Here is an 18,078-nt window from a genome sequence, read left to right as displayed (position 1 = left end):
GTGGGTTTTTGGGGAGCACGGCTGGCAGGGTGGGAGTGCAGGGATACCTGTGTGTGTGCACAAGTGCGTTTGCAGCCAGAGGACCTCTCACAACCCCCCTCCAACATCCATGCCCAGCCGTGGGGGCTGGATAGGTTTGGGGTGACGCTGTGACCCCCGTTTCCCCCTCGTGCCCACGCTCTGGTGAAGGTAGGGCATGGGAATGGCCGGATGGATTTGGGGTTGCCCTGTGACCCCCATGCCCCCCCATCCCCACACCCAGTGCAGGCAGTGCTCTCCTGGGAATGGCTGGCTGGATTTGGGGTGACACCGTGACCCCCATGCCCGTCTCTCCCCACGCTCTGGAGCAGGCGGGGGCCACCTGGGAATGGCCGGATGGGTTTGGGGTGACACTGCGACCTGCGTGCCCCTTGTCCCCAGGCTGCGGTGCAGGCAGGGGCAGGCAGCGGGCGCCTGGGAATGGCCTCTGTATCTTTAAGCTGTTTGAAGGGCTGGTCATTATCATACAGGATGTGGCTTCTCTTGCAGGGGCGAGATATCACACGTCGCCCTCGTGAACTTTGGTGTTAAAACCAGTTTGGGAAGAGAAGGACGGAGCTGGGCGGGGGGTGCGGGGGGGAAGGAGGGAGGGAGGGGTGAGACGCGCGCGGAACCCTCGGGGCGCGCTCCCGTGAGAAGCGCGCTCCCGCTGGAAGCGCGTGCCCGCGGAAGCGCGCCCGTGCGTGCCCGGAGCCGGCGACGCTCCCCCCGCCCCCCCCGTCCCCTCCTTTCTCCACCCCGCCTTGGCTGATCGTTTGCTTAAAGCAAATTAAGCCGGGCCCTCGTTACTATGGTGCAGCCAGGATCTCCAGCCTCCCTCGCGCTCCCGTAATAGCATTTATTAGCCCTATTTGCCTGCAAGCATGTCTTCCCGGATCTGCTAATGCATCAGCGGAGAGGGGATGGGGGAGATCCTATCGGGCGGCTCATTACAGCCCCCGACGACCAGCGAGGCCGGCAACGGGGGATTTAGAGGCTCAGAGGGGATTTGGGGGGGCAACAGGAGCTCACCCCCAGCCCCCCGCGCCAGGGTTGGGGCAGGCGGCTTTGCTCGCCTGCCTTTTGTGAAGCAGCAGGCAGCTCCCGGCAGGCAGGAAAGTTGGGTTATTTATTGTTTTATTTCCTAATTTTCCCTCCTGAAGCGACTGGGGGGACTTGGGTTCCTATTTTTATTTTACATATATCTCTTCACCCCCCCCCCCTCCGGCGCCCCCCTCCGCCCGCCGCATCGGCAGCTGTTTGAAAACAGAAAACGGCAAGAAAGAAAAATTTAAAATTATTCCGTCTGTAGGCGAGGAGGAGGAGCGGGAGGTGAGGGGGAAGGAGGCTGCTCCCCGGGGCGCCCCGGGGGTTCACCCCCTCCCCCGAAACCGCCGGGGCCAAAGGCTGGAGCCCGGGGGACGCGGGCGGTGGGCGGAGGGTGCTGGGGCGAGCAGCTGCCGGCCGCCCTCCTGCCCGCTCCCCGTCATTAGGGGAGACAAATCTGCTGTCAAGGAGCCAGATTTCCAATTTACCGATAATGATTCTTGCATGAAAATTGATCGAGGGGCAAGTCTGCCGCCTCTCGCCCGCCCGCCTTGGCGCAGCCCGCCGAGACGGGGCTTTCCGGCCGCACGGACGGACGGACGGACAGCGGCTCGCTGCCCCCGCGTGGGTCACCCGCCCCACGCCCCCAGCACCCTCCGCAGGGTGGGGGGAACCCCACTGCGCTGATTAGGGGGTGCGTTCCCCGCCGCCGAGGGTCCCACCGCCTCTTCATCCTCCTCCTCCTCCTCGTCGTCGCTGGCTTTTTGTGTGCCTGCGGTTGGCAGCTGGGGGCTCAGCGGCAGGAAAGCCCCCGGGAAGGCGTCACGCGTGGCAGCCAGGCTCCTGCCCTGGCCCCGCCGGTGACAGCCGCCACCGCCACCCTCCGCCGGCGCCCTGCGCTCGCTGCTATTTCAATTTTTATTTTTCCTCCTCCCCCCACGCACTTGATTCCCCCCGCTCCTCCTCCTCCTCCTCCTTCTCCTCCTCCTCCTCCTTCTCCTCCTCCCAGCTCCACCGTATTTTTTCGCCTCTGGTTTATTTTTCCAACCCCCTCCGTGTGGCTTGGTGCTAATTTTTGGGGTTTTTTTCTTTTTTTTTCTTTTTTCTGTTTTTTTTTTTTCCTTGCTTCCTGACACATCCTCCTCACGTTGGCTCTTTTATTTTTATTTTTAATTTTTTTTTTTTTCCTGGCTGCAATGGAACTGTAACATAAATCATGTTTGGGTTGAAACCACCTCTCTATTACTTACCAGGTAAGGCACCGAGCGATGCTGCCGCCAGCCCTCTGCACTCCCTCTCCCCCCACTCCGGGGTCTCCCCGCGGGGTCCCCCCCAACCTGGGGACTCCCCTTTGTCCGCCCCAGCCAGCGGCAGCCAAGGGCGATTTGGGGGTGAAGTTACTTTCTTCCAGCACCTTATAGAGGTTTTGGGGCTGGGGGAAGGGGGGAAAGAGGAGAGCAGAGAGCCCTGGCACGGCACTGCAGTGTTTTGGGGTGCTTGGATTCCCCCTCTCTTCTTCTGCTGCCACTCCCTGACCCTGGGGGTTTCTCCCGCTCCCCGAGGAGCCAGGGGCGTTCTGGCCGAGGTGGGATGGGGAGAAATGCTGGATGCGCTGTGTTTTGGGGTGGGGGTCCCCGCTGGCAGCCCAGTCACTGCGAGGGCACGGGGATTTGGGGCACCAAAGTTTGCTGTGCCACCCCAGCCGGCAGCTCCGGCCCCCGCGGCAGCCGGCGACGGAGGAGGATTCCCCTCGGGGGGGTTTGGGGAGCATCCGTGGGGCTGGGGCGCGAGCTCGGGGGGTGCATCCAGGGTGTGTGCTCAGGGTGAGTGTTTTGGGGGGGCTTTGGGGTGCTTAAGCGTACTGGAGGTACTCTGGGGGCGCAGGCTCAGGGTACGTGTTTGGGGTGCGTACCGGGGGTGCAGACTCGGCACGCTCGGGCTGTGAGCTCAGGGTGTGATCTTGGGGTGCTCTCGGGGTTCACACTCGGGGTGCAGCCTTGGGCTGGGAGCCCGGCCGTGAACTCGAGGCGCTCTTGGGTGCAGGCTCGGGGTGCAGGCTCAGGGCGTGAGCTCAGGGGCTCTCTCCCAGAGTTGGGGGGCGGTGGCAGGGCCCCGCTCCGGGGGTCGGTGGCCACGCGTGGCCGTCCCTCCGCGGATGGCTGTTTGTTTCAGGAAATGGCTTTGGCATGTGGCCGTTCTTACCGGTGCGAGCGGCTCTCCCAGCGCGCCTGCGCCGGAGCGCACGAAGGCGAGCCGGGAAGGGCGGCCAAGGGGCACCGGGGTCGAATTGGGGGTCCCCCACAGCTCTGGGAGGGGTTGCGCTGTGACATCCCCTTCCAGCGCTGTGCCGTGGTGGGGACATGGGTGACCTGCTTTCCTGTGCCGCCCTGAGCGCTCCCACCCTGCTCCGACCCTGCGCTCTCCTCCGTGCCGGCTGTGGGGGTCCTGCTCCCCGTGTTCCCCCCAAACGCCATCGCCTCGCCCCGTCCTCGCTTTTCTCCGCTGCCTGCAGCAGCCCTGGGTGGTTCCTGCCCAGCCTCGGAGCTGTCCCTTGCGGTGGGGAGCCCTCCGAGGGCTGCAGGTGCAGGGAGACGGGTTTGGGGTTGGCTTTTTTCCCCCCTTAAATTCCATATTTAGCACGCGCCGGTCGAGCCGGGGTTCCCGGCGGCAGCTCCTGTTGCGTGAAACTTCTGGTTTTGCCGTTGTGGCTGATGCGCTAATTCCTGCGCCCTGGAAAACCCTGCCCCGGCCGGCTCCCCAACCGCCTCGGAGGAGGGGGAGTAATAAAATTGGAGGAGAAAAGCAAGACGGAGAGGAACATGGAAGTGTCAGGCTGCGAGATTTAAAGCAATTAGGGGGAATGATGCTGGAGGCGCTGGCACGCAGCGGGATCGCTGGCGGCAGCTGCCGGGCGTTGGGAGATGCCGGTGGGCCAGGTCGGGTGGGAGCAGATGGAGACGGGAACCTTCCCCCACCCTGGGCTCGCGGGGGTTTCATCAGCTCGGGGCTGGTGGCGGTGACTCAGCGGCGCGAGTCCTGCTGGGGACTGTCACCGCCTCAGGGACTGCCTGGCCGTGGCCCGTGTCACACGCTCCTCCTCGGTGGCTTGTTCTCTCAGCTTGGCTGGCCCGGGATCCAGCCGGCTCTTGTGTGTCCCCTCGGTCCCTCTAGTCACAAATGCTCCTGTCCCCTCTGGTCACTGATGCTCGTGTTCCCTGTATCCCTCTGGTCACCAATGCTCCTGTCCCCTGTATCCTGCTGGTCACTGATGCTTCTGTCCCTCTTGTCACCAATGCTGCTGTCCACTTTTATCCCTCTGGTCACCTCACCAATGCTCCTGTCACCTCTGTCTCTCTGGTCACCGATGCTTCTGTCCCCTTTTATCCCTGTGGTCACCGAAGCCTCTGTCCCCTCTTATCCCTCTGGTCATGAGGCTGGATTTGTGCCACGGGGCTCAGCCGGCTGCAAGGGGACACCGGGCGCTGTGGGGACCTGCCACCAAGCATCACTGAGAGCTGGAGGACCGGGAAGGGACCCCATTCCCTGCTGGTCCATATGGGAACCATGCTGAGGCTGATCTTCCCTGAGATAACATGGGCACATTCGTCACCCTATGGCCTCTGTCAGCGTCCCTCGGGGACACCACCCTCCTTTGGGGACAGCGGCACCCCTTGGGGACACAGAGCATCCCCGCAGGGCCTGGCTGTTTGCTCCAGCAGGCACCTGGATACACCCGGCCTTTTGGGGACCCCCCGCTCCCTATGGGTGTCCCCAAATCCGGCAAATCCCCCAGGTGCTGGAGGGGTCCTGGGGCTCCCCGGCGGGTGCCTGGTGTGCCGGGGAGGATGGCGGTGGGTGCCGGCAGCGGATGCTGCTGACTCAGGACCTTCCCAAATGGTTCCTATTTTTATGCCGGGGCCGGGAATATTTAGCCCCTGGATCAAAGCAGATGGAAGGAGCTGGGTGATGCCGCGTAAACACCCGCTCGGCGGGTGCCGCTGGCGCGGGGTGTGAGTCACCGGCGGCTCTCGGCAGCGCTGGGCGGGCACAGTCACCCCCAGGCTGGGTTTGGGGTGCTCGGGGCTCTGCCCCACTCTTGGCATCCCCCTGGCTGGGTCTGGGGTTTGGGGATACCCATCCTTATCCTCGCCGTGTGTGGGGTCGAGGGGTGCACGAGGAGGTGTTTGTGGGGTGCTGAGAGGGGGCTGGGTGATGCCGGGGGGTTCCAAGCCGTTTTGGGGTGCCGGGAAGTCCTCCTGCCTTTCTCCCTTGCCCACCCCACCATCTTCCTCCTCCTCCTCCTCCTCCTCTCGCCAGTCCTAAATTCGGTCGCCATGGCAACCATGTCAACCACTTTCCAGCTTCCCCGTGATGGTTTGAGGAGGGGAGGGGTGGAAGAGGGAAGCCAGGGGAAGGGGGGGACTGGGGGCATTGCTCGGAGCTCAGGGGGATACTTCCCAGATGGTTTTTTCCTGCTGGATCCTGTCTGGCGAGTGGGGCCCGTGCCAGCCCACCTCGTGCCAAGGGGTCAGGGGGTCCTGGCCTGGGGAGGGGGCTCCATCACAGCCCCCCAGCTCTGAGTGGGTGGGTGGGCACCCCCAAAATCCGGTGCCTTTCTGCAGCCATCCTGCTCGTGCCAGGGCCCTGCAGGCACCTGGGACATCAGTAGCTGGGAGGGGGTGAATTATTCCCAGACACCCCCTTTTTTCATTCCTCCTTCCTTTCTCACACCCCCCCCCCCCCTCCATAATCTCTTTATTCACAGGCTAAACCTGGTTCCTGAAGGTTTTACAGGCAGATTTGCCTGTAGCTATGTAGGACAGGGTGCAAAGCCGGCTGTCTGGGTGGGTGGGTGGGTGGGTTACACCAGCACTGGCATCACCCCACGGCAGGTGGGCACCCGGCTGCCCCCCGGGAACGGCTGCGCCAGCACGGAGCTGCCGGGGGAGAGGTGGAATTACCCCGGCCGGAATTCGGCTGGCGATTCGGGGCCGCCCTGCCACCATCCCCCTTCTCCTGGCACCGCCGCACCCCGATCCCCGGGGGTACAGCGGGCACCGCTCACCTCCAAACCTCCCAACGCATCGCGGGGTTCTGAGGGGGAGCAGGTGCTGCCTTTCTTTCTGGCGTGTCCCCCCCTTTTCCCTCGCCTTGGCACCGGCTGTCGGCACCTGCCGGGATGCTCCTTGGCACGGCACCGCGGCACGTGCGTGGGCACCGCCGGCGGCAGCCGCGCTCGAGGCACCGGCGGTGGCAGCCGGGGGTGGCAGGGAGGTGGGGTTGTGGGGGAGAACGGGGCCAGCTCTGCCCCGAGCCTGGCAGCGGGAGCATCCCCTCCCTCTAATTTTATGACTGATTTTTTAACTTTTATTTCCCAAACGCTGTGCTTAATTAAACCCAGGCGCCTCTCGCCGCGAGCCCGACGTGGGGGATTTATGACTCCAAACATCGACCCCCGCCGAAAAACCCCTCTCTTGACAGATTATTCCCCCCGGATTCAAAGTGGGGGTGATGCTCTGAACACCCCCTCCCTATCCCTTGCAAGATGCTTTGAGGGGGGAAGCCGGCTGTGCTTCAGCATCCCCAAGCTTCCTCCTTCCCCCCCTTCTTTTAATAATAATGCTTTAAAGATGTTTGACATCTGTAACAAACAGCTGGCATCCTGTTATGGAAGAATGTCCTTTTATTTCCGAGCAGGTTGAACTGTCATTAATAGTATAATTAGGTGATTATCGGCGTACAGCAGAAAACTGCTTAATTGCACAGCCAGCTTTCCGAGGATCCCAGCTCCTTTATTGCTGGATTTGTTTTAGGCGCCTGAATTTTTTCGCACTGTTTTGTTGGGTTCGGTTGTTGGTTGTTTTGTTGTTTTTTGGGTGGTTTTTTTTTTTTTTTGCCACGTTGATGATTATTATTTTTTAATGCGTGTGACAGCTGGGGGAATGTGGCAGCACCGGGGGGGGGGGGGGAACGACACACACGCCAGCGCTGGCACTGGTCCCCATGTGTGTGTCCCCCCCCCCTCCTTCCAGGTCCCCAGGGGGTTTAGTTTTAACCCCGTGTGTGCTGGAGTTGGGGAAAAGGGCTTAGAGGGGGCGGTTTGCTGGGTGCAGCACCCGTGGATGGGAGCTGAGAGTCGTTTGAGGGAATAAAGGAGGTGCCTTTGTTGGGGAGCAGAGCCGTGGCACCTGCATGGAGGGCACCCCTCACCCTGGGCAGCCTTCACCCACCCCTCCCTGCTGGGACCCTCCTTTTGGGGGCTCCGTGGCAAACAAACGTGGTTCCCCGCGCTGCCGCCGTGGCGTCGCTCCATCCCCATCCCCACCCTCATCCCCGTCCCCGGGATGTGTGGGTTTGGGGGCAGAGCAGCTTTTTTGGCGCCTGCCAGACAATAGCGCTTTGTATCTCCCCCCGGTGCCGCCAAACACACTTGTTAGCGCCGCAGCTTTGTGCTGTAAATTTCCATGGAGTAATTACGTCTTAATTTATGATAATCCCGGGCGGGCGGTGGAGGGGGGACAAGCGCCAGTCAAGTTTGGAAGTTGCCCGCCGGGGCCCGGGGGTCCCCCGTGGCTCCTGCCGACCGTGAACTCCTCGCTCGACCATGAACTTCTCAATCCCGGTGGGTGGGAAGAGCATCCCCGAGCATCCCCGGGCCGGGAACGGGGCTGTTCCCGGGGGCGACTGCGAGTTGAGGCCACGTGGGGCTGGGAATTGGTGTCAGTTTGCAGGGCCGGAGTGTCCCCAGCGCCGTGGCTCGTGTGTCCCATCCCACCGCCCATCCAGGAGCTCGGGATCATTCTTGGGTCATCCTGGGGTGAGGCCGGGATGCTGTGTGCGTGTCCCTCCCGGCAAGGAGGGAATCTCTCCCTTCCCCGAGCCCCTGGCACCGCTCCGCCGTGGGGCCGGACCCTTCCCCCTTCCCGGCGCTGAATGGCTCATCCCGCCTTTGTCTGGAGGGCTTATTACCGGCAAAATAGAGGCTCTTTTCCCTCGGCCTTCCCAGCGGGCAAATTAGAAGCTTTGGCAATTTGCGAGGAGGAGGATGGGGAGGGGACGAAGGGTCTCGTCACCCGGAGGGCGACCACAATGCCAGGCAGGGCACTGGCATCTCCAGCATGGGTGTGGGAAAGGGAGAGAGGGGCTCCCTGTGTCCCCTGCAAAGCCACCACAGTGGAAATCCCTTGGGATTTGGGGGAGCCTCCCTCCACAGGGAGGTTTGGGGGGTGCATGCCTGGTGTTGCTGAGCATTGGTGTGGAGCTAGGAGGGTGCTGGCATCCTGGCATCCCGCTGCCCTTGCCAGCGGGGCCTGTGGGCACCCTGTCCCCTGCTCCGGGGTGGGATTTATCCCCGGAGAGCGGTGAGAGCCGGGGGCTGTGCCCGCTGCACCTGCAGCCGGGTCCCCGTTGGGAGGCAGCGTGCACCCACTGACATTTGCCAAGCGTAAAAATTCAATTAATTCCAGCAGGCAGATTAAATATAAGTGAATTTTAATAATTTGCTCGAAAGGCTGAGGATTACTGTAGGCGAAAAGGGAAGATGCTGCTCGTGGGGGCACGGGCCGGCCTTCCCAGCACCGGCACATGGGATCACCGCTATTAATCACCCTAAATCCCGGCGTGGGAAGAGAAGAGGACTCTGCTCCCCTTGCTGGGGTTTTGGTTGATCTTCCCTGCGATGAGGAACTTGCTGGATCTGTCCCACCAGTGCTGGCAGCGTGTCCCCATCCCCAGCAGAGTCTGGCTCCAGGGATATCTCTGCTCCTCCAAGCCCTCCTCATTTTTTTGAGGGGCTTCATGAGAAGGGAAACACCCATTAAGGTGGCCCTGGTGACACTGCAGGTGCTCCCAGGCTTGGAGAAATCCAAGGTCTTCCCAAGACCTCCGCAGCATCTCGTAGCTCGGTGCTGGGGACGTGGGGCACCGATGGGGAGCAGATGGCGCCGGTACTGGGGAAATGAAAATCCATGTGACAGATTCTCTGTTTGCCAGGGATCATTTTTTATCCCGAGGTAAAACCTTTGCTCTGGCTTGTGCTGGACCCATCTGCACCACCAGAAACCGCGGGGGGATCCTGGGAGTGAAGGGGGGATCCCCATCCTGCCCGGACCCCCCCATCCTGCCCGGACCCCCCCATCCTGACCGGACCCCCGGCTCTGCAGTGGGATTGATGGAGATTGCCCGTGACCTTTGCTGGGACACGAGGAATTACCATTAATACTCCCGTATTTCCGGACTTCGCGCCATCCATAAATCTCATATCAAGCTGGGCGGGCGGCGTAATCTGCCAGGCGGTGTTATTAATGCTCCTTATTAATACTCGTTATTAATGCCCCTTACTAGTACTTGTTATTAATACCTGTTATTAGCACCTGTTATTAATTGCCCCTGGAGCCTGGCGTGAGCTGCCCTGTGGAAGTGGTAAGGGATGGGGGCTGCACTGTGTAACCCCTCTCTGCTTTTTGGGGTGCAGCCAGGGCGGATGCTGGGGAGTTCCAGGTGCCAGCAGAGTCACCCACCAGCAGTGAGGGTTCTCTGTGGGCACCCACCCCCGTGATGGGGGCAGTTTTTGGCTGTGGGCCTGGTGCTGGAGGGGGTTACAGCAGCTGGAAGGCAGTGGGGTGGCACGAGGCATCCGCTCACCTTGTCCTAGCACTTCCCAGCTGTGTCCTGCAGCCCCTTCCCTTGGCTGAGTCCTGGCAGCCCCCCTGCCCTGTCTCCTCCTGCCCCTGCCCTGCCCCTGCCCCTCCAGGACCTGCCCCGTGCAAGATCCAGCCTGTGTGAAACTCTAATCTCCAATTTTATTCGCTCGGCTCCAGCCGATTTGCATAATCCACATAATCACCCTGGTTTTAATTGCCTACAACTCTGCAGAAAGATCATGTGGTTAAGTGGTAAATCATAATTAGATAAATAATTGGCTTGGCCGCAGCAAGCTGCTTTGTTATACCTGCCATCTGCTGGGCAAGGGATCCTGCGCCCAAAACAATGCGCCGCTGCCGCACGCCTGCGCCAGCCTGGGGACGTGGGGCACGGGGCTGTGGGCATGGGAGGGCAGCCTGGATGCGCCGGGCATTGCCCACTCTCGTGCCTGGTAGTGCCGTGCAAGGTTTGGCAGCGCTGTGTGGCGCCTGGCTCCGACCCAGGCGTTGCCCAGCGGCTCTGTGGAATGCCCGGTGCCACCGTGCAGTGCCCTGCGGCATCCGGGAATGCCCAGTGCCACCGCCATGGAATGCCTGGTGCCACCGTGCAGTGCTCAGTGGCACCGTGGAATGCCCAGTGGCAGCATTTAATGCCGCTGTGCAGTGCCCGGCAGCACCAAACAATGCCTGGCAGCACCATCAAGTGCCCAGCAGTGCAGCTCCCTCCTAGGTGATGCCCAGCATCCCAGTGCAATGCCCAAATCTCCCGCAGGCAATTCCCAGCATCCCAGTGCAATGTCCAGTCTCTCCCAGGCGATGCTTGGCAGCTCCATGGAGGGCCCAGCACCCCACAAAGCCACTGAGCCCCAGAAGATGCCAGTGCAGAGGGGTGAGGGCTGTACCCCACATGCCCCAAAGCAGAGGGATCCTCAGGAGACAGCTGGATCTGGGCATCAGGAGCCAAGAGGAGTTGCCAACCCAACCCTGGAGCTGCAGAGGGGAGTTCAGGGCCCAGCAGCACCGGTGGGCCACAGGGGCTTGATTTTCCAAGCCCCCAGCATTCAACACAGGACAGAAACAGGGTAGAAAGTTGCTTTGAAGTAAATCTTTTGCTGGCTTGATTTTCCTGAGGGCTGAAAAGGCTCCCAGGGCTGCTTGGCTGGGCACGGGAAGGCCGGGAAGGGAGAGAAACCAGCCGGCATCACTCCATCCCTAGCACTGCACCCTCCAAATGAGCTCTTATTAGTTTGCTTGTTGTCGTTTGCCAGATCAATGGTGCATGGAGGAGTGATCGATGGAGGCCCAGCCGGATAATTGTGCCGGATGCTCGGTGCCGTGCCGGGGCTCCACAAGGAGCCCCAAATCCCATCTTTGGCCACCAAGGTGCTCCTCACCATGGGGGACCCATCCAGGGCCCTCCGAGGGGATGGGGGATGTTCCCAGGATGGGCCTTGGGCTCTGTGCTGAGGCACCCTAAAATTGAACAGAGGTCATGCCTGCATCTCTCGGCGCTTGTGGGGACATTTGGGGGCACCAAGCCTGGCCACCTCCCTTCGTTTCAGCTGCGTGCTGGGAGGTGGGAAGGGAGGGAGGGCAGGAGCGAGGGCTCCGATCGATCAATTAATTAATTAATGGAGCATGTTGGCGGTGCGGCGGCAGAGCTGCTTTAATGAGGGGTGGAAAACGTGCGGCGGCTCGGCGGGACATCGCCGGGAGAGGAGCTGCTGCCCTCTGCCTGTCCCCTGCCTGTCCCCTGCCCGAGGGGGTGGCAGGGCATGTGACAGGGGGACGATGGGCACACGCTGGCCCTGGCCCCCTGCCCTCCATCCTGGGGCTCTGCCCGCTGCATTCAGGCAGAGGGAAGGGGGAGCTGACAATGCGAGGCCATTAGCATTGAAAATCCATGCGGAGCAGCTGTTCCTGCTTGGAGCGTGCAGCTGGATGCAGCTCCGGAGCGGGAGCAGAGGCGCTGAGAGAGGGGGGAAAGGCTGAGGGGGGACCTCATCACCCCAAATCCCTCGGGAAACCAGCAGCAGCGAGCACGGTGGAGCCTTCCAGAGGGCTTGGCCAAGTGGGCTCCATCCCAGCCGCGGTCCTGCGGGGTGGGTGGGTGCGGATCCATCCCGGGGGAGGAGGAGAATGCAGGATGCTCGTCTCTCCCCACTCCCTCGGCCTCCCGCCGCACTGGGTTTTTTTCCGCTCCATTTGCCAGGGGCTGGAGCTGCTGCCTGATCGTATTTGGTAATAAATTATTAGTTCCAGCACTTGGGAGCCCGGGAGCTCAAAATAGCTGCTGTAAGAGCGGGCGGCTGGTGCAGGTCGAGTTCAATGGCAATCTGCTCCCAAGGGCACTCCACGCTCATTAGAGGCCTTTCAAGGTGCTGGGAAGGGGGGCAATCGGCAGCCGAGGTGCTAAACCTGCCCGCTTCCCTTTTCCCGACAGCCGTACCCCGTGCCCAGGGATTTCAGGGCGCTGGGAGCCCATCCCTGCCCCTCGCTGCCCGCTCCTGCCTGCCCGCGGCGGCTGCCAAGGGGTTTTATTTGTCTCCAGCCCCACCAGGCAGCCAGACTGGTTCTGCTCTCGCTGCCGGAGGAGGCTCCCGCTGCCAAAAAACCCGCCAGCATCATCAGGAGCAGATGGAGAGAACATGGCACACTCCCAGCTCCCGGCTCCCAGCCCTGAGCCAGGGATGCGGGGGTTCGGGGGGGGGCGGGAGCACCGCTCCAGGAGTCAGGGGTTTGGGGTCCTGTGCCGGCGGAGATGCCAGCCCCGTGGCGGATGCCATGTGCGGCGCTGTGGGAAGGAGTGGTGCAGGGAATGGTGAGGGGAGCGTAGCAGTGACCCTGCCATCCCCTCTCCTCCTCCTGCCGGGCAGGGAGCTGCCTGCTCCCGCGGGCAGGCAGCCAGCGGGCACCGGGAATGCCAGACACTCCCTGTACTGCTGTGCCCGGGCACATGCTGTGGGAGGGACGGGGACAGGGTGACACATCGCCTGCTCCCCGGTCCCCAACCTCCCTCGTGGCCTCAGCGGGGGACCCAGGTGTCCCGTGGCCCCCACAGCCCCCCTGCCTTGGCGTGTGGGTGGGGTACAGGCATCAGTTTCCCAAGGAGGAGTGCATGGGAGTGCCAGCCCTGTACCCGCACAGGGCTGGGGACAGTGGAGGGACAGCCTGTCCCGTTTTGGGCTTCATCTCCCCGCCCTGGTGAGGCAACCGCTGCCATGACCCTGGACTGCTCCAGGCACCAAACTTGACCTGTTTTTCCACACGGATCTGCCTGCTGGGAGAAGCAGCCGGGGAGGGGCAGAGCTGGGGGGGGCCCCACCTCACCGTGGGGCGTCACGGCGTCCCCAGCCACCCGCAAGGGTGAGTGGCACCCACGCCGTGCCGGCGACGGGATGCCGGAGGGATGGGGGGGACGCAGCACGGCAGCCCCACATCCCATCCCATGCCCGTGTGGATGCTGCCGCCCAGCCAGCTCTCCGTGCCTCAGTTTCCCCAGCTGGCAGCTGGCCCGCGGAGCGGCCCAGGGACGCCCGGACAGACGGACGCCAGAGCCGGCGGGGCACGGCGGGTGAGCGGCGCTGCTCGGGCCCCAGCCTGGGCGGAGGCGCCGATTTTATCACCGGGAGGGAGCGGCAGAACTGGTTTGGAGCGCGGCTGGGGCAGCGGCACGGCTCAGCCCGGGGGGCACGCCAGCTCCCCGCACGCTGCCCGGCCACTCGCCGGCTCCCGGCTGCCCTGCGCTCGTCTGGCAAATCCCATCGGGATCATGAGTTGACCGGGAGGCGTTTGGGGCCGCGGGGATCAGCTGAGCATCACACGGATGATGCTCAGCTGCCAGCCCCGTGCCCGTGCACCAGCCTGCTGATCCCACCGGATGGTTGGAAAAGCATCTCCAGACCCGGATTGGGGCTGGAAGAGGGGGTTGTACTGGGGTTAATAGGTGGGGAGGAACTGGGGGGCACTGGGAAGTGCTTGGGCAGGTGCAGGGCTGTGCCTGGAGGATGTGGGGCAGTGCCTGGGGGGATGCAGGGCAGTGCCAAGGGGATGCCAGGCAGTACCTGGAAGATGTGGGGCAGTGCCTGGGAGGTGCAGGGCTGTGTCAAAGGGATGCCAGGCAGTGCCTGGAAGATGTGGGGCAGTGCCTGGGAGGTGCAGGGCTGTGTCAAAGGGATGCCAGGCAGTGCCTGGAGAATGCAGGATTGTGCCTGGTGGATGTGGGGCAGTGCCCAGGGGGTGCAGGGCTGTGCCCCAAGTACACTGTGGGGCTGTGCCTGAGGGCTGTGGGCCAGTGCTGGGAGGATGCAGGGCTGTGCCAAGGGGATGCCAGGCAGTGCCTGGAGAATGCAGGATTGTGCCTGGTGGATGTGGGGCAATGCTCAGGGGGTGCAAGGGAGTCACAGGCTGTGCCTGGAGCGCTGCGTCCCCTTTGGATGGTGCGTGGGTGCCTGGTGCTGCAGGCACATCCCGGTGCCCCGCTCTCGGGGGAGCACCGAGCCCTCCCCCGGGGCTGGAGCAGAGCCAGGGGGTGCCAGCGCAGAGCCCGGGGGTGCCGGGGCCAGGCTGGCGTGGCGAGTTGGCTTCCCAGCTGTTCTGGTAATGAATTTACATGAGCCGAGCGTGTCGACAAGGCGGCAGTCAATGGCTGAGAGCAGCGGAGTTAATAAATGCTTGTATAATGAGGGCAGAGGGGAGCGCGCCGCCGCGCCGGCCGCCTCTCCTGGGGCCGGGGGGCAAAGATTAATCAACGCTGAGTGCCCCCCGTGCCCCCCCGGCTCCCGCCGCGCTCCCCGGCCAGCCGCTGCAGCGGGATGCTCCGGGGGCTCCGGGGATGCTCCATCCGCCCTCTGCAGTGGATGCTCCAGGTGTTCCGGCGTCTCAATGCCTCGAGCTGCCTCCAGGCCCGCTGGGAGTTGGGGGCTGCCCCCCCCCCCCCCCCCCCCCCCCCCCCCGGTCCTCCTGCCAACCTGGGAGCGGGGCTAATTTTAGGCTGGTGTTAATGAAGCTGCTCGGTGAAGTCTATTTTAAGGGCCCTGACATCAGCAGTTGCTGTTTTGGGAGGTGGAGAGCCCTGGAGCAATTGGTGTGACAGCTGGGGGGGGGCTCGGGGGGGGCTGCACCCTCCTGCTCTGCTCCTGAACCTCACTTTTGGGGTCACCGTGCCCTGCAGCACCTCGGTGCTTTGGGGTGCAATGGTGCGGATTTGAGGCATGAGGATCTGAAGGTGCAGTGTGGGGAGCTGGGGATGCAGTACTGGGGATTTGGGGGTGCAGTGGTGGGGATTTAATGGTGCAGTTCTGGGGATCCAGGGTTGTGTTATTGGGGATTTGGGGGGGCAGTGGTGGGATCCAGGGATGTATTATTGGGGATTTGGGGCTGCAGTACTGGGGATTTGGGGGTGCAGTGGTGGGGATTTAAAGGTGCAGTTCTGGGGATCCAGGGGTGTGTTATTGGGGATTTGGGGGTGCAGTGGCGGGGATTTAAAGGTGCAGTTCTGGGGATCCAGGGGTGTGTTACTGGGGATTTGGGGGGGCAGTGCTGAAGACCCAGGGATGAAATATTGTTAATCCAGAGATAAAGTGATGGGAATTCAGGGTGCAGTGTTGGGAATCCAGGGATACACTATTGGGGATTTAGGGGTACAATGGTGGGGATTTTGGGGTGCAGTCGCTGGGATTTGGGGGTGCAGAGGTGGCAATTAGGGGTGCAGCAGTGATGCCTTGGGTTTTAGCAGCACCATGTGAGTCAGGGGGCTGCGCCTCTCCCCATCAACTCCATCAGGATGCTGAAGTCCCTGTGTCCCCCAAAACACCCTGGTCATTCCTGCAGAGCTCCGCTGAGGCCCCCCTGCTCCATTATCCAGGGGTTCAGTGGGTCTGGGGGATGCTGGCATGTGGGACCGCATTCCCCCCATTGCCTGAACTCGGGGTGCATTTCGGGGTGGGATGGTGAACTAGAGGAAAGGTGTTGGTGGTCCCAGCTCCTGGGGGAAATTGAGGATCCTCTCTGCCCACGTCTAACCTGGGCTTTCTCGTTCACAGGCATGAGCCATGAGCCGAAGTCGCCGTCCCTAGGAATGCTCTCCACCGCCACCCGCACCACCGCCACCGTGAGCCCCCTGACCCCGTCCCCCCTGAACGGCTCCATCGTTCCCAATGGCAGCCCCGCCGCCAGCAGCACTTTGTCCGTCCAGGCAGCACCTTCCTCCAGCTTCGCCGCTGCTCTCCGCAAGCTCGCCAAGCAAGCCGAGGAGCCCAGAGGTGGGGACAGGGGCAGGGACAGGGGGGTGACACACACCGGTGCCTTTCCTGGGAGCTGGAGCCGGTGTTTTCCTGCCATTTCCCAACTAATGGCTTTTCCTGGCGTTGTGTCTCGAGGGGGCAGTTTGGGAATTCAATTCATCCGGAGTAATCCGAGTGCTGTATCACTCACGGTGCCTTGGGAGAGCACAGCATGGCAGGGCCAGCCCTGCTCCCTCCCACCACGCTGCTTTTTCCAGAGGTTCCTCCAATTTGCTACTTCCCCAGCCAAATTTCCCAACTAAACAGCCCTAGAAGGTCCCCAGCTCTTGTCACCCACATCCTCCACCACACCCCCCTGTCTCTGCTTGGATATGGGATGCTGGGTGTGAGCTGCTTCTCGAGCACCCCGTGGGCATTGTCGGGGCTCCCACACCCAGAGGGAGAGGCAGCCAGTCCCCAGGCTGGGAAGTGTTTCAGGAGACTACTGGTATCCTCGATTTGGGATGAAATAGCCTTTATCCCTGCTATTTGCATCGGCGGGTGCTCCCCTTGGATCACTGCCCACTGCCTGGGCACTTTGATTCCTGGAGAAGACACACATGCCCTTTGCAAGATGGTTTTTTTGCGAGGTCTTTTTGGAAGACCCTGTTTTAAAAGCCCCTTTGGCACAATCCTTTTTCCAAGACCCCTTTTGCAAGGGTCTTTTTCGGAAAATCCCTTTTGGAAGCACCATCTTCCACAAGACCCTCCTTGCAGCCCCAAAATCTCTGGCACAGCTGTGACCTGAAGCATTGGCTGTTCCCAAGGAAATGTGTGGGGATACCAGGTCCCTGTAACTCTGAGGGAGCCCGGTCTTGGTGTTGCTTCATCCTCACTGGGAGCTCCTGGTTTTTCCCAGCTGCTTCCTCTGGAGCCCATCTGCTTCCTTTGGAGCGACTGATTGAATTTGGGGAATTATTTTGCTTTTTTTTCTCCTTGCACCCCACATCTTGTGCCCTCCCTGTGGTGCTCAGCCCATCCCAAGGGACATCAGCAGGTTTGGGCATGGATTTTGTGGCACTGGAGAGAAGCAGCCACGCTCCCTTTGGATTTCCCCTTAACACCTGCGTAGTTGTTTGTTTGCAGAAACCCTTCCCTCGCCCATTTGGGTGCCTCAAGTGGCCCATCCCAGAGGTTTTTGATCCGTGTGGGTTCGGGTGTGTGTTGGGAAGGGGGTTTCTCTCCTTGCTGTGGGTTTTAGCACCAGGAAGTGAATTGCTTTTCCCTCAAATCCTCACCCACTTCCCACAACGGGAGATGCTTGCCCCCCTTCCCTTCCACCACGGGAGCTGCTCCGCTGTGGCAGATGCTGGATCCATGCAGGATCACTGTATTTTTTCCATCTATATGGGCTCACAGGTGTGCTGGGACACCCCTAGGGATGTCCTGCTGCTCCACAGCATCCCAAACTGTCAAGGCTCATCCCGACCGACCTCTTCCCAGCAAAGCCCCACAAAGCCACCGCCTGCCCGGGGGCTGCTGCCTCTTGTCCTGCCCGGGGCTGTCCTCAGGGTGGGTTTGATTCCACACCCCCCTTCCCTTCTCTTTCCCCAGTTCTCCGTCAGGGTCTCAGCTGTTAATTACATTTGCCTGTCAGCCCGGGCTGCTAATCTGCTATCGCCGAGCGGGAAGCGAGCGGGAAGCGGGAGGTCAGAAAACAAAGGTGACACCATCACACTGTGCCTCTTGTCATCTCCAATCCAGATTAGTTTCATTGACTAACTCCTGGCTGAATACCACCAGTTAATTATAACGATCACAAACCCTCCCGTTTAAAGCCACACAGCGAGAATTAAGGTTCTGAAGTAAGACTTTAGCTTCATTAATTGCCGGGCTCATTGTGATGGTATTGATTGTTAACGCTATCGCGTGGTGAGTAATGGCTTCCCAGCTCAGAGGGGATTAGGCTGCTAATTGTTGTTGGCCTTGCGCTGACAAGATAGACTTCAGTGGGTGTCAAATCGGCCTCCTTTGTCGGGGGACAGCCTTTCTCCTTCCCCCAGCCTTGCCGCTCTTCAAATGAAAGCGATTCGGAGCGACTCGGGAATAATTAATCAGGGAGGGCGGCCGGCAGCGGGATGCTCTGC

At 61.7% G+C, this 18,078-nt stretch overlaps 1 protein-coding gene across 4 annotated transcripts in view; it reads left to right on the top strand.

The window, feature by feature from the left end:
• The window catches only part of GSE1 (Gse1 coiled-coil protein), a gene marked incomplete at its 5' end in the record, with an annotated part of 99,771 nt that overhangs the window by 68,259 nt on the left and 13,434 nt on the right, over positions 1–18,078 (top strand). For all 4 annotated transcript variants that reach the window (XM_082290282.1, XM_082290285.1, XM_082290283.1 and 1 more), the window contains one exon: positions 15,752–15,970. In XM_082290282.1, the coding sequence (XP_082146408.1) occupies positions 15,752–15,970 (219 nt within the window). The remainder of the gene's footprint in view (positions 1–15,751; positions 15,971–18,078) is intronic.

This window comes from Coloeus monedula, assembly GCF_965178545.1.
Source record: "Coloeus monedula genome assembly, chromosome: 13".
NCBI classification, from domain to species: domain Eukaryota; kingdom Metazoa; phylum Chordata; class Aves; order Passeriformes; family Corvidae; genus Coloeus; species Coloeus monedula.
This window is presented reverse-complemented; position numbering and strand designations above follow the sequence as displayed.